The sequence below is a fragment of the Schistocerca nitens genome, chromosome 9, assembly GCF_023898315.1.
Source record: "Schistocerca nitens isolate TAMUIC-IGC-003100 chromosome 9, iqSchNite1.1, whole genome shotgun sequence".
Classification (NCBI taxonomy): domain Eukaryota; kingdom Metazoa; phylum Arthropoda; class Insecta; order Orthoptera; family Acrididae; genus Schistocerca; species Schistocerca nitens.
The window spans coordinates 368,557,608-368,578,000 of NC_064622.1; the positions used below are offsets into that span (position 1 = coordinate 368,557,608).

The 20,393-nt window shown below is 38.5% G+C and overlaps 2 protein-coding genes across 2 annotated transcripts in view; one reads left to right on the forward strand and one right to left on the reverse strand.

The window, feature by feature from the left end:
* Window positions 1-709: 709 nt before the first annotated feature.
* On the reverse strand, window positions 710-2,758 carry LOC126203864 (mediator of RNA polymerase II transcription subunit 8). Its single transcript, XM_049938240.1, has one exon. The coding sequence runs from the start codon at window positions 2,650-2,652 to the stop codon at window positions 1,870-1,872; it is 783 nt and encodes a 260-aa protein (XP_049794197.1). The 5' UTR covers window positions 2,653-2,758; the 3' UTR covers window positions 710-1,869.
* Window positions 2,759-2,780: 22 nt separating this feature from the next.
* LOC126203863 (histidine protein methyltransferase 1 homolog) overlaps window positions 2,781-20,393 on the forward strand; it is a 59,408-nt gene continuing 41,795 nt past the window's right edge. Inside the window, exons 1-3 of the mRNA XM_049938239.1 lie at window positions 2,781-3,369; window positions 11,877-12,049; window positions 16,153-16,397. Coding sequence (XP_049794196.1) covers window positions 3,093-3,369; window positions 11,877-12,049; window positions 16,153-16,397 — 695 coding nt within the window. The 5' untranslated portion in view covers window positions 2,781-3,092. The remainder of the gene's footprint in view (window positions 3,370-11,876; window positions 12,050-16,152; window positions 16,398-20,393) is intronic.

Genomic DNA, 20,393 nt, shown 5'->3' on the forward strand with positions numbered 1-20,393 from the left:
AAAGAACTAAGCATAATGTATAAATGTACAGTATCCACATTAAGAAATATGATCCTGGACGGATTCTGTATGCAGTACAGTTGCTTCGCGTGCCTACATCATGATTTTGTACATGCCTCTTCAGTGTGGCAACTGAGAGAATGAACCACAGATTCTATTATTTTACCTTGTTCAACATTAAGAAAACTCAGTCTTAAAATGCAACAATCGTCTTGATTCAAATACATATAATTTATAATGAAGAACATCATATCTCTTCAATCAACATCCAAGTTACAGCAGCAATCTTACATTGCATACTCACAGGTAAGAGGGATTTGTCATCCTATCCCCCCCCTCCCGTAACACTCAGGTCTCATTCATAGGTGATGTACGGTCTTTGTACATAAAGTGCATCCAAATATTCCTTTAAAATTTCTGTTACGGTGTTTTACCCTAACTTGACTTTTAGTTGATTATAGAAAATATTGTTTTAAATATAGACCTAGAGCAAAAGTTGGTAACAATGGACTCTATCCGTGTGAATTTAAAAGTAGGGTTTTCACACTTCAAAATGATGTGTGTCAAATATGGAGTGAATATTGTCAACAATGATTCTATACTTCTGCTTTTGCTACAAGTCAGCCTCCTCATAACAATCACTTGACCCCTGAATCAACATTAGGGGATAAGGGTGGTGGTGGTGGGGGGGGGGGGGAGGAGGAGGAGGAGGAGGAGAAGGAGGAATACAGGTAAGTGCCATCCTTACACTCAGTCCCAGTTCAACAAGAATAACTGAATGTTGTAAACAGGAAGCACAGAATAACAACACAGTGTGCATGTACAACAATCATCCGAAATTCCAGGGTAAAAGGGTTTGCTGTACTCCACTATTCAACATTAATACAAGGATGAACAAATATTTTATAACAAAAAAGCCATGCTTTAAAGTATACTCCATTACAACAGTTTAAAATAGTTGTTTAATGATCAGTTCTGCTCATCAATACTGTACACCTACAAATAGTCTTGTGTACAAGATTTTTTTTATATATAATTCATTTTTTATTCATCAGAGCTCACTAAACTCCAAATACCAATTAAATGTCATATCACAATGATAAATTTCTTACTATTAAGCAGAATATGCTTTAATTTGAACTTATAAGAATTAAAACTACACACTGGACTATGACTAACAGCTAGGCAACCATTTGCAAGTAATGCTCTTCCAATGAGTAGCTCACAGATTGGTTAACAGGCAGACTTCAGCTGGAATCTAAGTTGGTTCATCACACGTCTGAAAGGCTCGTTGGGAGTAAGTATATGCATACCCTTGAAAGGCAGGTATACATGTCCTACATCTGATTCAGTAAACAATTTTACATTCTCAATAATTTTAAGCTGCCATTTCATTTTAAATATGAATACACTTGCATATCAGCTTTAACACGGGGTTAAAAACAAATTTCATTAATAGAGGTTGGGGGGGGGGGGAGGGTGGAGGTGGAGAACAACAACATTCAAGAAATCTAAGAATGGATTATGGAAAGATCTAAAAGGCACTCAACTTTGAACTTGACTTACACTACAACAGTCAGAGAGACTGGATTTCTATGATGTACACTGTGCTGCTGCAAAACACACAAGAGAAAATAGGTGGCAAGCCATATTCATTATACAGTGCAGATTTTCTACAAAGCTTGCAAACCAACCTTTTACACATTCATTTCAACCACATTTATAACTTAAAACACTTTTAAGGATGTTTTGAATCAAAACAATGATATAAAGCAGTATCAATAAATAACACAACAATCAGTCTTTTACTTCAAATATGTGTGTGTGGAACATTCTACCATTATTGGTAGGCCTATATGTAAAGGCACTTTATCGTCCATATGGATGAATTTGAGTCGCTGCTTTAATATTTGTTTTGATTGATGAAGGTGCCTTGCCCATTGGTCCCATAGGTACTGGCTGGTTGGGATTCAGAGGCCCTCCTGGCTGCTGTGCTCCTGCACCTGGTCGACCCACTGGTGCTACCATCATTCCTGGAGGTCCTGCAGCTACTTGTTGTTGAACAATTGGGACTAGACCTTTTCCCATACCCACTGCTGCAACAAGGGTGTGTGTATCTGCCATAGATGACGTCTGGTTTGCACCAGATCGCGATCCTGATTCACTTTCCCATTCCTCGCGTGCCTTACTAACAAGTTCCCAAACTTGTGTCACTACTTTTGTGTATTGACTAACTTGTTTCTGTGCTGTTTCGAAACTTAAGTTTGCTGCTTTGTGTTCCATCTGCATCATTTTATGTTCAACTTCGGGTTCTGGTTTCGTTCGCAAATAATCTGGCACAACATCATAGGAAAACGTGTTAATACGATTTTCGGTAAGACGAACAAGCTCTTCGTCTCTTTCGGGGCTCAAAAGCAGAGGAAGAACTGTCAGGCTACGCAGCGCCGGTGATTTGTCATGACTGAGCATTTTGGATATTGATGTCAGATGACCTGACATCAGAGCAAAGTTATCCAAGAAAGTTGGCCAGTTAATGGTTTCGTATTCATGTTCTAATTTGAAAAGCATTGAACCGATAGAGGTTTTCAAATCATTCACACGTAATATCAAGGCTTCTAAAGCCGCGTCCAACTGTTTTTCTTCTCTTTGCATCGTAAACGAATTGGACTATCAATCACCACGCACACAACATGCCTTAGACTATAGCAATACATAAACAACATCTAATTATTTGCTTTCAGAGATATTAAAACTACCAAGCGCGTAGCTCAAAGGTCATCTGTAATGCAGATATCACAGTTAAAGATGATGAATATGGGAGCGAATGCTGGCGAAATTTGAGCTCTTACGGCTGGGGAAGGATGTGGGGACTTTCAACTTTGCCATGTAGATGTCTTTGGTGGGAAGAGCGCTTATTTTGATTTCAAATGTGTTTGCAAATAGAACTTTCACTGTTTACAAATGCTCTGGGCTACGTGATTCCGTAGAATTCATTTACAGTAAAAACATTTTCTTTGGGTTAGTGAAGTGTTTACGAAGATCATACCTATATTATATGCAAGAAAATTTATCCAGCATATTTGTGAGATACGATGTTTGCTTTTGGGTTTTCAAAAACAGACGATGTGGGCCCCGACAGATCACCGCGTGGTGTAATCGCCAATGTGCTAAATTGGGCGCCAGCAGAGGAAGTGAAATTCGAAGCAGACGTTCTGGATGTCAGCATCAAAAGTTCATCAGTTTCATCCATAACAGATGCCAATATATGTTATATAAACCCTACTTCTGCCCTCCAAGAATTAACATTAGACTCTGACGTTTTGAATGCAGAACAACAACATACGGACTTAGTACCATCCAAGTATGAAGGTGCGTGAGAAATTTTCTGCTTTAGTTAACTTCATCTGTAGTTATATTCTTTGAATATTTACGTTTTCTTATAGTGAATGCACCGTTTTCTTTAACGTAATTGTATTTTCTAAAGAATAAATGCATGTTGTTAAATCAAATTGAATGTTTCTGGGTCTAATACTATTCATTATGAGTGACAGTCTTTTCTTACCTATTCATTTTACAGCTGTTTTATTTTTCTGGAATAATCTTATTGTATCTGTGTTACACACTTAATGCCTGAAATCAGATGTGAACCACACAGAAACAGAAGAATACATATGAGGCCTAATCAAGAATCAGTAAGCCTCTTACATTTCTTTCTGTGATCTCCACTTATTTATTTATTCATCTAGCGATCATCTCACAGTGATGTAGAATTTGTCATCATAATACAATGAAACGAAATATCTCTTATACACATACACACAAAATATATAAGTAGACCCCATGTTTTATGAGAAAAGGACAGGTGTCTTGTAGAACGAATCATTCTGGCATTTGCTTGAAATATTTTATAAAAACTAAATCTGGATGGATGGGTGGAGCAAACTTCATCATTTTGAATATGATGTCAGTGCCTCAACAGCTATGCTGTCTCATTCGATCAGTGCCTATTGCCTAATGCCTTTTTGATAATATTTAAACAATTTCCACCAGATAACTTATCAATGGAAATGAGCGTTTGGCGTCATTGGGCAGGAGGCCCCTTATGAGGCAGGTCCGGTTGCCTTGGTGCAGGTCTTAGTACATTCATTGCCACATTGGGCGACCTGCGCACTGGATGGGGATGAAATGATGATGAAGACAGCACAACACCCAGTCCCTGAGCGGAGAAAATCCCCAGCCAGCCAGGAATTGAACCCGGATGCCTTAGGACGGCAGTCCGTCATGCTGACCACTCCCCTTCAGAAGCCTCATTACATGGAATAGGACTTGGTTTCCTTACAGGTTACACCTCTCATATGAAGACCTAATGTAGATTACTATCATATGTCACATCATAATATTTGGAATTAGTTGAAATAGTATTTCTCTCATTCAAGTATAGTAAGATGCTTCTTAGAACTTGTGGAGTCAAAATTGATAATTTGGCTACTGAGTATACTGCTATTCATTCTACTTGTTTGCCCATATCTCTGGTAGGCCTAAGGTTTGCAATAGGAAACAATGGTGCAACCAATCTCACAGATTGCAGTGCTCATGTCTATTGCATGTTCTTTTGACTATTTTGTGTCAGTAGAAATGAGCCATCTGTTTCCCATTTGGAACACGTCAGACAGTATTCGAAAGTTTTTTCTAATTACATCGTGCTGTAGCCCGTGTAAGCATTATCTATCCTCTCCACACTCGGCCATCTTTGCAGAGAGATATTGTTATGCAATATACAACTCATCAAAAGTAGGCCTATTAAGAAAGTGGACTATAGTCAAGGTGATGTAAGAGGATCTCAGAGAGTTGCAGGGGAGCTGGATACGGCTGCTTTGCATGCCTTCCTCAACCAATCACCCAACAAGATTTTGTAAATGTCTCTAGGGCAATGTGTTAGTGTTGGCACAGCTTTATAGAATATTATTGTTTTGCTTTCAGCCATTTTTCCTCTGCAGTTTAAAGCTGGCAAAAATGCTGCCAGCAGTAAGCGATAATCTTCTGCCAACTCGACAATAGGATTCACTGTTTCCTTGGCTTGCAAGATACACTATGTGATCAAAAGTATCAAGACACCCCCAGAAACATATGTTTTTCATATTAGATGCATTGTGCTGCCACCTACTGCCAGGCACTCCATATCAGCAACCTCAGTAGTCATTAGACATCATGAGATAGCAGAATGGGGCGCTCTGCGGAACTCACGGACTTCGAACGTGTTTAGGTTATAGGGTGTCACTTGTGTCATACGTCTGTATGCAAGATTTCAACACTCCTAAACATCCCTAGGTCCACTGTTTCTGATGCGATAGTGAAGTGGAAACATGAAGGGACACTTGCAGCACAAAAGCGTACAGGCCGACCTTATCTGTTGACTGACAGGACCACCAGCAGTTGAAGAGGGTCATAATGTGTAATAGGCAGACATCTATCCAGACCGTCACACAGGAATTCCGAACTGCATCAGGATCAACTGCAAGTATTGTGACAGGCGTGAGCTGACAAAACTTGGATTTCATGGTCAAGCGGTAAAGGCCAAATGACACCTCACTTCGTGTAAGAAGCATGAACATTGGACATTTGAACAGTGGAAAAATGTTGTGTGGAGTGATGAATCATGGTAGACAATGTGGCGATGAGATGGCGGGGTATGAGTATCATGAATGCCTGATGAACCTTCATTTGCCAGTGCATGTAGTGCCACTAGTAAAATTCGGAGGCGGTGGTGTTATGGTGTGGTCATGTTTTTCATGGAGGGGTCTTGCACCACATGTTGTTTTGTATGGCACTATCACAGCACAGGCCTACATTGATGTTTTAAGCACCTTCTTGTTTCCCATTGTTGAAGAGCGATTTGGGGATGGCAATTCCATCTTTCAACACAATCGATCACCTGTTCATACTGCATGGCCTGTGGTGGAATGGTTACACGACAATAACATCTCTGTAATGGACTGGCCTGTGCAGAGCCCTGACCTGAATCCTATAGAACACCTTTGGAATGTTTTGGAACGCCGACTTCGTGCCAGGCCTCACCAACTGACATCGATAGCTCTCCTCAGTGCAGCTCTCCATGAAGAATGGGCTGCCATTCCCCAAGAAACCTTCAAGCACCTGATTGAACATATGCCTATGAGAGTGGAAGCTGTCATCAAGGCTAAGGGTGGGCCAACACAATACTGAATTCTTGCATTACCGATTGAGGGCATGATGAACTTGTAAGTTTCATCCAACTGTCTGGATACTTTTGGTCACATAGTGTACTTCTGATATTTTACAGTGCTGCAGCATGTTGTGCTGAATTTCGTTCAGACCAATTAGAGTTTCATGTTGATGCAGATCCAGTCTTTCTCATGGTGGAACAACTTTAAGCTTTATTTAATTTGACACAAATTTCCACTATTTCTGTGTGAATGCTTGGTGACAGCAGGATGCTGATTATTGGTGGCATAAGCAGTAGTGTTAGCAGAAATCTTCTTTGCAACTATTAAACATTTGAACCATTATAGTGTTACCACCTGTTCTATGAATACAAAGTGGAAATTTATGTTCTGCTGTCATGAGTACCTACTATGTGGTCTCAACAGAGTGGATTTATATTTATTGATGGAATCATTCTCAGTCAGTGACATTATTTTGATGCTCAGGTGCAGTCACTTGTCTTTACCATTTCTCATTTCTCGTTATGAACACTCTTTGCAATAACTGCTTTGCAAAGAATGATTGAAAATTTTAGCAATTAGCTACTGAGCATGCATTTATTGATGGAATCATTCTCAGTCAGTGACATTATTTTGATGCTCAGGTGCAGTCACTTGTCTTTACCATTTCTCATTTCTCGTTATGAACACTCTTTGCAATAACTGCTTTGCAAAGAATGATTGAAAATTTTAGCAATTGGCTACTGAGCATGCACTTGGAAGGATAGATTGATAGCAGATGATAAAATTGGGAAGATACTTTTTAGGTGCTCAGTGTTTAGGATACAGACTTCTTCATTTTGTGTGAAATTTGTGATATTGGAGCATACGTTCATTGAATGATCACAATAGACAGTGTCAAATGACAGTCCACACAAGGTTATTGAATGCTGGCTTTATTCTCGCCTGTAGACCACAGGATTAGTGTGTTGACGTAATATCTGATGTGAGGTTTGAGAAACTTGCAAGTGTAGCACTGCATAGAGGCTGCAGGCTGTATTGGAGTTGCACATCATCTTTTTGGTGAGGTTAGGGCACAAGACCCTTCGCCCTGGAACCATCCCTTCCGAGTGGTAGCATACCAATCAGTGAGGGAACTGTGGGTAAGGGGAAGAAATAGCTGGAAGTATCCCCACTCAGACTGCCAAAATATTGTGGTCATTGGATACTACTGAGATCTAGCAAATTAATTTTTCATCACATTTGCTAATAAAACTGAGACACCACAAATAACATGTCATATATGGCATTCATGAATTTTTACTCTCTATTACCACAGAAGCAGCTATTTCAGTGGAAGACGTTCTGCTTATATGTAGGAAGATGGTTGGGAGTTAAAGAACAGGTAAAGAATTGAGCCCCTGGTATTTCTTCAATAGACATCCCAGCTGCGTTATTCGTCTGTGAAAGTCAGTGATGAGAGTTATTGCCAGAACAGGTACAATTAGCCTTTCTTCATCTTCTGTTTCATTACTTTTTTCTGTATTAAAAGCCAGGTGTGTCCAAATGAGAATGCTGTGTTTATAGTGTCTGTCCAATGTGGAAAATTGCTAATCTGCTAATGGTTAAGATGTGTCTTTAATGGTGCTGATATGGAAGGGACCAGACTTCCAACTCTGTGGAAGTGCATGCTTGTGCTAGCAGTTATTTTTTATATTTTGAGAAATATTAAGTTACTTGGCTGTGTTTGAGCCTTGGTGTATAATTTGGTGACAGAGTGAACATTTAATACATGCATGTATGCACACCAATTTTGCCTTTATATGTGGAGTCCAGGCTGTCATTTTTACTTTTCACCCTTGGTTTTAAGTTATTTGTCATTTGAGTGGTGTGATGCCATCCTTCATAATTTCCTGTTTTATGCTGATTGTTTCAATCTGTGTACCCACTATGCCCAAAATACACTATAATTTGTGTTCTTTATTCCAGTGTCTGACAACTCCTATGGTTGTTCCCTCTCCTGGGTCGTCAGAAATATCGAAACATCCAATACTGGCTGTCAGTTTTGACCATCACATCATCAAGATGGTGCCCTTGTGGTGACCACATCACACATCAAAGACATCAACAGCCAAAGTTGCACACAATATATTTCATTTGAAAAAGAACTTGAAACTAGGACAACCATAGGAATTAGGGGGTTTTGGGCTCAGACAAACAAAATGTATGAGGTTGATAATACTGAAGGCATATCAAAACAAAAACTTAGGCAAAAATCCAGCAAGCAAAGTCCACAAAGCAGTAATATACAAATAAATGCAAATAGAAAAAGTGAACTCTATAATACCAACGCATGAATAAATCTCCAAAAAACTGGTATTGGAAATTTCAGTTGACCCATATGGCTCAAATGAACTCCATAAAACCACACGTTGCTCCAAAAGCTTATATTGGGATTTTACTTGATGTATATAGCTCAGACGAAATCCATGAACCTGCTGATAGCTCCAAAAGCTGGGTTCAGAAATTTGCTTGTCATATATAGCTTAAATAAATTATGTGGTAGCAAGAAACCAAAATTTCCTCATCCATCTATTACTGAAAACTTAATCTGGCTGAATTTGTTAAAACAAAGTCCACAATATCCACCAATCACAGTCAATCATTATTACTGTCAACTAGTGACACAATCCAAAAATTCATTAAAAAAATGTTAACATCAATTTTAATATACAATTAAAACAATATTATGCACCTAAATACACACACCATACATACTGCTGTAAAAACATGAGAACATACTTACCAACCAAAGTTATCTGCCACATCCCACACACGCAGACACACACACATACACACATACATATAAAACAAAATGAAAACCGTTAATGTCACACATTTATCCCAAACCCTATTCTCCCTAAACCACCACCCACTCACCAACTAACCTGTTTTCAACATGATACCCAAACAAAAATATAAACAAGAATAATTAAATCATTTATACCTTTCAAACAGAAGGAAACCACAATCCAAACAAAATTTTTGCAACGCCCCACAGAAACAACACCTACATAATGTCCCCAATACCGAAACCCAGAATTAACCCAATACCGAAACCCAGAATTAACCCTAACCAAATTACGTGAACCAAATTAAACTCCCCACCCCCGTAAATAATTTGACTTACAACCTTTGGCTTATACATCTGCCAATAACCTTTAACAAACTCTATAATGCAAAAAATATCTGTCAAACTCTTCCTCCAGCAGTACTTACCCAAATGTACTCATGTAAATGTGACTACAGTGTAGAAGAGTGAATTGTCTCCCTCCCTATCACTGATTTAACTGCCCCCCCCCTCTCCAATACTCTTTTATTTTACTTGTGCAAGTCTCCATCAGTAAATTTTTAAACTCAGACCAATGATTTACAATTAAATGCTGAAGTCTGTGGCAGTGTGAGGCACGCAACATTAAAAGTCTTTGACAAATGCTGAAACTGCTAGTCCCTAAATCCCTCTAAGATGACAATAAATGAAACAATTGTGGACCCCTCTTCAATATATTCATCAATTAATGCAACCAATACCACTTTTCTCCATATGCTCACTGCATTAAAACATCATCAGAACACCCCAGCCTATGAAATAACAGCCCCTCCCCCTCCATTCCAGGTTCTCACACCACTACCCCTCCCAAACTATATTTTTTACAAGTGTCCATACAGTTTATACCATAATGTCTAAGGAAGTCAGGTTTCCTCACTTCTGAATCTTCAGTGTAATCTCTATGTTGGGATGTATATAATTCCAATGATTTGTGAAGTACTGCATTGCCTCCAAGTCATGAGGACAAATAAAATACATATAATCTGCACAATGAAGAAAAAGAGCAGTTGCGGTTCTCCATTCTTCATGGTAAGGTTGTTATTAATGAGAATATTTATTCATCGGGAAGATAATCGTCAACGAAAAATGCAAATAATTGTGCAATAAAATTTTACTGTGTGGTTCCAAAGATTTATTCTTCCTCATGTGTTTGATCATAGCTATAGTCAGCGTCAGTGTTCACGAATTCTATCCATTTATCGTACAGCATGTCAGTAGTGTTGTCAGCTTGGCAGTGGCATGGACCTGAACTTCAAGCCATATGTATCTCAACAGCTTTGTAAAACATATGGTGTCATTTCACTAGTTCAGCTATTACAAATACATCATAATCACAGACAGAATATTTTTGCAAGAAGCAAAGATTTCCTCAACAAGTGAATAAGCAAGTGCAGTAAAAAATCTCCTACAACTACATACCTTGTTCTAAATTTTGACCATAATAAAAATTCCTAAAATTGTGTTAGGAGAGTAAGACAATTGTTTATGGATATCATTTTGCTCTGCAAAGCACAAACAACATGACTGTAAGTAAAACTGGCTCACATCTGTACTAATTGCATGCACCACTGTTATGGGACTTTTGTTACTTCTAAAGATTATTGCAATTATTTTTAGCTTGGCTTTTTGTACAGACATTTTTAGTTCTTGCTTTGTCTGCAATACATTGTTTGGTTTTGTTGTTTTCACCAGTATGGTGTATAACTGTACCCTTCATTTGGTTACAAGTAAACTTTTTTCTCCAAGGTATATTTTCTTATTGGATTCCCAGATTTCCATTTACTGCTTAACTTATGATGCGAAATATGTATCTCACCTATTTTTCCTCTTAGTATTTACATGGATAGTCAACGAATGTTTCTCTGTTCTGGTCTAATTCATCAGTAATGACTTGGTCATCCTACATATTATTAATTTTCTACTTCAATGAATTCCTCTGTCAACTTGATTCTGTTTTATATGTTGTGCACTTTTGGCACATCTGTATTTGAAAAAGAAAGTGTACTTTTGACCAGTTTTAGTATGAGCTGTGATCTTTCATGGATATTTCATTTCATATGATTTTCTGTAATGAAGAGACAGTCACCAGTTTGTCATCTGATGTAGTAACTGACAGAAGATTCACACTTTCTAGTTAGCAGCCACAGAATTACAGGTGAATAAATATTTTATGCTTTTCAATTTCTGTTGAGAAAAATACATCACCAATACTGACAAAATAGTGTGGATGTGCGACCGCATGTTAGTGTGAATGTTAATGGGTTTTCTCCTTAGTACTAAAGACAACATCAAATAAAGGAAATTTGAAGTATAATTTTCACTCTGCAATGGATTGCGCACTGAGTGGAAACTTCCTGGCTGTGTCGGTCATGGGCTAGAACCTGGGACCTTTGCCTTTTGTGGGTAAATGCTGTAGCAACTAACCTATCCAAACACAACTTATGACCTGTCCCCACAGTTTAACTCCCTCAGTACCTCTTCTCCTACCTTATAAACTTAATGGTTTTATCCCCATACCTTGTGAGTCAAGCACTCCTGGATAAAAGGATACTGTATAGAAGTGACTTAGCCACAGCTTAGGGCATTGTTTCCAGAATGAATTTTCACTCTGCAGTGGAGAGTGTGCAGATTTGAAACTTCCTGGTAGGAAGCCAGTGAGAAAGTAGATCAATCAATGTATATATTTTAGGATGCAGTCAAAATTCAGAAAATATGACTCTCTTTAGTAGCTGACGTGCTCTTATCTCCAGCTGCAAATGCTTAATTTTACAATGTCTATATTGCTTGCTTTGTTATTTGTGTTTTAGGTGGGCTGAAGGTATGGGAATGTACATTTGATTTAGTCAGATACCTTGAGAATGAAATAAAATATGCAAAAATTGATTTTGATGGGAAAGATGTTCTGGATCTCGGATGTGGACATGGTATACTGGGCATTTTTGCATTGCAGAAAGGAGCCAGAGTTCACTTTCAAGATTATGTGAGTATGCTGTGTCTGTCTTCATTTTGTTTCACTGTTACAGGATGACAAAAGTAAAACTGGTCCAAAAATTGTTCTGGCATTTCATGTGAATATTAGAAACAGTGACGAATGATTAGAAAGTGCGATGGACCCAACTAGTTGCGGGAGCAGCATTTGGCACATCAGCGAGTGAGAGGGGTGCATATGTAGACGTGACAGCTACAGGCTGTTCGAATCATAGCTGCAGATGTGTTAGTGATGTGTTGAAATGGACAAAAAATGGTGTTGCTGATAAAACAGTGTGTGCTCATTGTTAAGTTCAAACTGTGGAAGTAATGTTGAAGTGTTGTATTTTTATTATAATAACTTTTTAAATGACATTGTGATGCTTCAAGTTGTAGGGGCCAGCAGCCAGCCAGTCGTAGTTCTGTCTTTCGTGCCACATGCTTGCTGTAGACATCGGCCATTTTGTAGGTACATGCAGAGCCTTGTTAAGTGTGGCTGGCTGCACCCTGATAACACTGTTCCCCGCCACTGCAATCATAACATTATTTTATTTGTTCATTCACCAAGTTATTGTATTCATGGTATACCGCAAGAGTTTAAGGGTGGAAGAGCATTGGTAAAAACCTCCATGAAAATCTGCAAGGAAAACTTAGTGGCAAAACGGTAAAAACCAGAATTGAACAAAAGGTGTAGCTAAAACAGATCTGACATCACGAAACATTGGTTAGATGAAATACAGCCTGCAGAAAATCCCACGGAAATCATAATATTGATTAGCTATGCCTATTGGAATTAAAAGATTATCACATTAGAACAATACTGAAAAGAACCTGTGTCTTCATCCTTGGAAGTTTTCTGTTGACGAAGTATTAAAACTTTCATACCAGCTTGTGCCAGTTCATTCCTGCTATTAGTTTCTGAATGAAGATGTAGTATAGTGTAGTGTATAGTGTTTCTGATTGTTTCACCAAACTATTAATACTAGTGGTATGTTCAGAATCTGCTTTGATCCAGTCAAGGATCAGCTGACTGAAGATGAATGAGACACCCTGAAACCCGCAAGACAGGACAGGCAGTTTAAATTGTGGAAAGGGGACAAAATAAGCGGCTGTCAGTTACACTCGAACATAAAACTTTATTTATTTGACCAAACATTACAAGAGCCAAGAAAAAAAAAAACAACAAAAAAAAATTTACCGGCTGAATGCGCCATACAGTCTCATGCCTTAAGGGCAAGACCACTTTAATTTAAAATTGGCTGAAAGCCAATAACTTAAGACTCAAACCAAACTAAGAAATTTAAAAGGCAGAAGGCCTTATCGTAAATCAGTTCTTTCAATTAGGCTGAAGGCCAAACAATCTTATGCCTTAAGGGCAAAACAACCTTAATTTAAAAATCGGCTAGAAGCCATACAAATACAAGCAACAAGAACAAATAAGAAAAGGCAGTACACCCAACGGCACTCAGAAGTTTCTGAGGGTCGGCCTTGAATTCAAACACTAATGCTCGCTTAGGTGAGACAAGCAGTCGGCCCATCCATTCTTGATCTGACGACAACCCAACCAATAGGCAGTTAACGGACCCACCGACAAGATAACCTCTGCTCCACCCAACCAGCACGCAACAGGGAGTTCAGTGGAACAACGTACAAGGTATTGTCAAACTACTCACTCGCTGGACAGTGACAACACGATGAGGAAAATACACTGCCTGAATTTACATCAACGGCCAGGGCAGGTTACTGGAACATTAACGGCCATAAGGCAGAAGATTCCGCTGGTGCACTTCAATTCAAAATAACCATGCACAGTTAAACTCCATCGGAGGGTGGCTAAAATTTGCCAACTTGAAAACACGTTGTTTGCGGGAATGTCCCAACAGCCGACAACGAAATCCAAACGACACAGTGTTAACAGTCTCAACTTGCTGGTAGATTAAGTTAAAACTCAACTTTCGTGTCCTGGATCAGTGAGCCACGGACCTCTTAGCAACGGGAACAGCTCCACACCCTCCGACCATATGTGTACGCTGCCAGCGGCTTTGGCCAAACTACGCGCCGCGGAGATTTCCTCGCTGTTCCATGCCAACCAACCAACTGCTTGCACACAGCACAGCCGGAAACTATAAGTGCCAGGCCAAAGATAATACAAGGTGCAAATATCAATACACACTGCTGCTGCCACTCGCGGAGAGAGAGGATAACAGCATAATCGCCATAACCATGGGAGACTAAACACAGAATAGCTATCAAGGTTTAATCCAACACATAACGTGAGCCTGCCACAGATCAGTGAATGCTTGTATAGATATTTTCAAAAAGATGGAGCAGTGGCACACACTGTACATGTGTGAGCCCATGAAGTGTTTGGTGAAGTGAGGACAGTCAGCAAAGACAGTAAAATTACCCTCTCTTCCAATATTTACCATTATTTCTTCCTGCAGTTTGTTTCTGTGCGGCAGTTTAAAGGGTCAGATGCACTCCTATAAACCCCACAAACTGGAAGCTACAGAAGAAAAATGAAAATGCTGTTGCTGCCAGCCCTTGGATACAGCTTCTAAAAGCATATCCTATAGTTTGATAAGTTGCACACAACACTACATCAGTGTCAATAGTGAACATTCCAGCAACTTTTGCAAAGAGCCGTTCTAGTTTTAATTAACTGGGGTAATTTATTTTGTGTCACATTAACAAACATTTTGACCATCCTAAAAATATGATAAGACATCTTTTCCTCCTACAAAATTGCCCAAAATTTGTTACAAATGCTGTACATTCTCTTTTGTGTTGTTTATGGTATACGGTTTTCAACGATACTTCACATTTGCATTGCTTGAAATTGTTTCAAAATATCAAGCATAGCACACTTAATGAATCCTTTTCCCTCACTGTCATTGCTGTTACAGTTATATGTTCTGTTGATGGTTTGTCTCATAGATTGAAGGTATTTATGTGCTATTGTTGTGGCTATTTGAACGGTCCAAATCTCAAAGTTTATTCCTCTCCCCATCAAGAGTGACATAAGTGTCATGTATTGCTTGTCTTGGTGGCACCAGAGTTCATGGAAAGTGTAATAACCTTCGAGGTAGCCATTCAAATGACCAAACAGCACAAAACTCCTTTTATTCTTTGCATTTTTAATTTGATAATCTGGTGCAAAAAACTACCATGGTCATATATCAATAAATATTAGTGACTATTGTATTGCTTAAAATATCAGTTAAGTGATTGTTGCTTAACATAAGCAGATAGGGCTTGTGCAGCCAAACATTTACAGGAATCATTCTCTTGTAATATCAGAATAAATGTAGTTTCTGCAAATGCCAAAGTTAAGTTGGATATTATGTCATATCTGGGATAGATTAACAGGAACTTATGTAAGAATAGTCCGCCCCTCGTGGTCTCGCGGTAGCGTTCTCGCTTCCCGAGCACGGGGTCCCGGGTTCGATTCCCGGCGGGGTCAGGAATTTTTCCTCCCTCGAGATGACTGGGTGTTATTGTGTCGTCTTCATCATCAACATTCATCCCCATTACGGTCAGAGGAAGGCAATGGCAAACCACCTCCACTAGGACCTTGCCTAGTAAGGTGGCGCAGTTCTCCCGCATCGCTCCCCTACGCTCTGTAAAGAAGTATGGGACTCATCATCATCATCATGTAAGAATAATTGAACCTTTTTGTCCACGTTCTTGAGTAGTTGACAAACACTAATACTGTATCTGGAAAGAAGAAATGAGCAAGATGGGTCTCTGGAGTTTTAAATTGCTGTAACAATATTTTAAAGGGCCGGCCGAAGTGGCCGCGCGGTTCTGGCGCTGCAGTCTGGAACCGCGAGACCGCTACGGTCGCAGGTTCGAATCCTGCCTCGGGCATGGATGTGTGTGATGTCCTTAGGTTAGTTAGGTTTAACTAGTTCTAAGTTCTCGGGGACTAATGACCTCAGCAGTTGAGTCCCATAGTGCTCAGAGCCATTTGAATATTTTAAATTGATTGATTACTGGACCAGTGTAGAAACAAATAACAAGTGTTATAATTTTAACAATTGTTTACATTTATTTATGTTTGTACTTCCTTGAGTAATTTGTTCACTGTTCTGCATTTTTTTATTACAATTTCAGAATAAGAGTGTGCTTTCTTCAGTAACAATACAAAATATCATGTTAAACTTCCCACACAAGGAATGGAAAAATAAACTTAATTTGTGCAGATTCTTCAGTGGAGATTGGGAGTCATTCTTACAGTTGGTTAAGGAAGAAGGACAGAAATATGACATAATTTTGTCATCTGAAACAATATATAATCCACAAAATCAGCAGAAACTATGCTCAGTGTTTAAGAAGACACTGAACAGTAATGGAACTGTGTATCCTTCAATTTCTAAAATATAATAAATAAAACCTTTAATGTATCACATTATATTTAATGAAGCATTAGAAATTAGTATACGATATGTGTGTGTGTGTGTGTGTGTGTGTGTGTGTGTAAGGTTCAGTCCACCGTCAGTTGTATTATTTTTTTCTGTTGCTTGTTATTCCTTTCATTTCTGGCATCATTCTTGTATGAATGTTGTTTGGAGTCCATGTTAAACTGTATTGAAGATCTTTACATAACTGGAATGTCTAGCATATTGATTAGGTTTTAGAACTATTTGTATTGATATCTTTCTGTTTTTTTTTTTTTTCCTTTTCTTTCGTTTAACTGTATGATAACCACAATCATAATTGTTGACGACCAAAGAGGCATCTGGGATAAAACATTACATCTACATTTATGCTCTGCGAAATACCAGATGATGTGAAGTGGAGGGTATATTGTGAACAAGTGTCATTATTTCCCCTCTGTTCACAAAAGATGCACAGTTTGTGTATGAACATGAATTTCTTTAATTTTAACTTAATTTTCATCTTGTGACATGTATGTGAGGTATAGTAACTTGTTTGTTCTCAGATTTTAAAAATAACTCTTTTTCATGACGCACAGTGTCATTATTTTAGCACTCTCACTGGAATTACAGGAGCATGTCTATAGCAGTATATCTATAACACACTGTGACTAAATGAACCCAAATTCATCAGTCTTCTCAGAGTAGCCCTTTCACCCAGCTTCATCATTTATTTGTTGGATACGTTTACTCTCTGTCTTACCATACCGTTTTGTCTTCTATGCCTCCCTTTAGTACTATGGAAGTGATTTCCTGATGTCTTAACACATATCTTATCATTGTATCCCTTTGTCTAGTCATAGTTACACACAATGCATTGTGTTACTATAGTCTGTAAATGTAAAAAGTAAGCAAGAAAAGAAAAAGTTATTCTTGTCATTCATGTGTTTTGCTTTGGTACATAATGCCTGTTGAAGACACATTTATCACCATTTAACAGAGACTTCAGATTTTTAGTAGTTGCTTTATGTTGTGTCACAGTATGTAATACTTAAACTTAATGTGATCCTTGGCAGAAAAATTACAAAACAGCGTAAGTTTTTTTGTCTTTTTGTTCTGCTGCAACGTATCAGAAACTTGTTCCTTATTATGGGATATAGGTTCTTTTATGCAAAACACTGTTTTTTCTTATTGCCCTAACATGTTTCAGCACCTCTGTGCCACCATAAGTGTGTTTTGTTTATTGGACAACTGCAAAAGTGAACAGATTTTAGATTGTAACTGATCTAACAAAATGAGGCCCAGAGACAGTTTTTTTGTTTGTTTTGTTCTTACCTTGATTTTACATTATATATGTTTGCAGGACTAGCTTGTCATCTGCAAACCAAACAATGTAAACATGAATTTTATCATTGAGTTAGCCTAAAAAAGGTCATTTTGATGTGGAAACATGTTTTGTGTACTTATATGTTGTTCACATTTTGTTGTGACTAGTCCTTCTTCTTATTCATTCTGAGGACACTGCATGCACATATTAAATATACTTTGCATATTTTTGGTTTTGTAATTACCTTTCCAGTTTGATGTACACGATGTTGTTGTGTGTCCTAACCCCATTGGCGATCATTTGTTCCCGAGTGAGTCTGGTGCAGAATTTTAATTTTGTTTACTTTTTTCTGTCCCTTTTGTGTGTATGTGTGCGTGTGTGCGTGCGTGTAAACTCATTTAGCTGCTCTTTGTGTTGCCTAAGTTCCTTTAATGTTTTAAATGAGGTGCCTTTACAGAGTGTTGTGGCATAGGCTTAGGATGGATTTTAGTATTTTTAAGTCTTTTTGCTATTGTAAATGGATGGTGGTTATGGGCTATTAGGTGGTCAGCAAACGTGCTATGGGTGCTGTTACTTTTTGGGGCTCTGAGGTGTTCTGAGTATCTTGTTTTAAAGTGCCTGCATGTTTGTCCTATGTATACTATTGGCAAGTGTTGCATGTGAGTTGATATATTCCTGATCTGTTGAATTTATTTGTGGCTGTCTGCTGTGTTCTAAGTTTTTTGTGTGTTGTGTTGTCTGTCCTGTATTCTGTTTGAAATTCCTGTTTCTTCAATATGTTGCCTATTCTGTGGACAATTTTTTTTTATTGTAGGTGAGTATGTGCCATTTTGTTTTGTGTGTGTGATGTTGTGTTGTGTCTTGTATGTGGTCATTGTTTGTGTATTATGTTGTGTAAGGGTTTGTGTGTGTATGGTGCATTCATTCTTTTTCCGTTTACAAATTTGTTGGTTTAATTTACATGCTGTGTGGGACTTGTAAACATTTTCCTCTGCTATTTGTTTTATTGTGTTTAGCACCTGCGTGTAACTGTTTGCTTATGGGTGTTAAGTTCAGTCTGTCGAGCATGAATCTGAAGCTTGCTTTCTTTGTGTGCCACCAGGAGGCTTGATAGATTGTGAATGGTGGTACTTGCAGTTATTGGTTTTGTGAACATCACAAAGTCTTAGGTTTTGTTTGATTTTTATATGGTGAGATCCAAAAAATTTAGTGTGCTGTCTGTCTGTTTATGTACGATTTGAAGTTTTTGGTGTAAGTTGTTTATTTCATTGTGTAGAAGTTCCATGTGTGTTTGTGGTTCATCAGTCAGGCAGTTATGTCGTCAATGTAACAGTGCTAGTATACAACTTTGTACTTTCTTAGTTTTATTATGTGTGTGAAGAAAAAGACCAATGTTTACAAAACAGAAGTAGCTTATCATCATCTGAAGCTAAAAAGCAATGGCAGTTTACAACTTCCACATATGAATAGTAATTAATTTAAAAGCTCAGGTGATAAGTTTTTAACTAAATATGTATCAAACCTTGTTTCGTTAGCGTTTCCCTTCATGAAAATTTCTCCCGGGATTGGAATGACTCCTTACCCTCTCCCTTAAAACCCACATCCTTTCGTCTTTCCCTCTCCTTCCCTCTTTCCTGATGAGGCAACAGTTTGTTGCGAAAGCTTGAATTTTGTGTGTTTGTTTGTGTGTCTGTCGACCTGCCAGCACTTTCATTTGGTAAGTCACATCATCTTTGTTTTTAGATATATTTTTCATTTAGTCAGTTAGATTACTTCCACTTCGAAAAGATGTCTATTTCTAGCCATAGTGTTTACTCAGTTTCAGTATGGTGTCTGATGCAAATCAAAGGAACCACCCTCTGATTTCCTTACTGTAAACGCTGTATTCTGTGCCCTTATTGTACAAAGATTATATTTACAAACCCCCTCTGCCTTTACCAGTGGCCTTGCGAATCTACACCAATGCCCCCATGAAGCAGGATGGCTTGTGTACCTGAACAAAACAGGTAACTGTATTGTAGATACAACCAGAACAGAGAAGTATGTGTGGAGAGGCCAGTCTAACTTGAGGTTGCTGCAGAAGGGCAACCGACCTTTGCTGTATTTGCAGGAGCAACACTTTGAACCTACAGCCAATGCTTTTCCTGAGGTCATGCAGCTCTACGGCAAGACTGGTCGTGCAGTTCTACTGCAAGACTTAATACTGATGACATTCTTTTGGATAAAATATTCCATGGTAAAATAGTTACACATTCAGATCTCTGGGCAGGACTACTCAGGAGTAATGCAGTATAAAGTGAGAGATCCCTTAATTGTGGAGGTATGTTAGAGAATTTAAAAAGGGAAATAGATAGCTTGAACTTAGGTTTAGTGACAATTTTCGAAGTGCGATGGCAGGAAGAACATTACTTTTGGTCAAACAATGGAAAATCCAGGATTGAATGTAACAATATTATGAGAAGGATAGTTGCCACTCACCATAAAGCAGAGATGCTGAGTCACAGATAGACACAACAAAAAGACCCTCACAATATCTTTCGGCAACAGTACATACACACGCACACACGCATGCACACGCGTGCGCGCAGACACTCACTCATGCAAATGCAACTCACACCCTCAACTGCAGTTGCTGAGACTGCAGTCGAGTG

What these genes read in the sequence shown, in the direction of transcription:
- LOC126203864 (XM_049938240.1), bottom strand. Translation starts at nt 2,652, where the DNA reads ATGCAAAGAGAAGAAAAACAGTTGGACGCGGCTTTAGAAGCCTTGATA.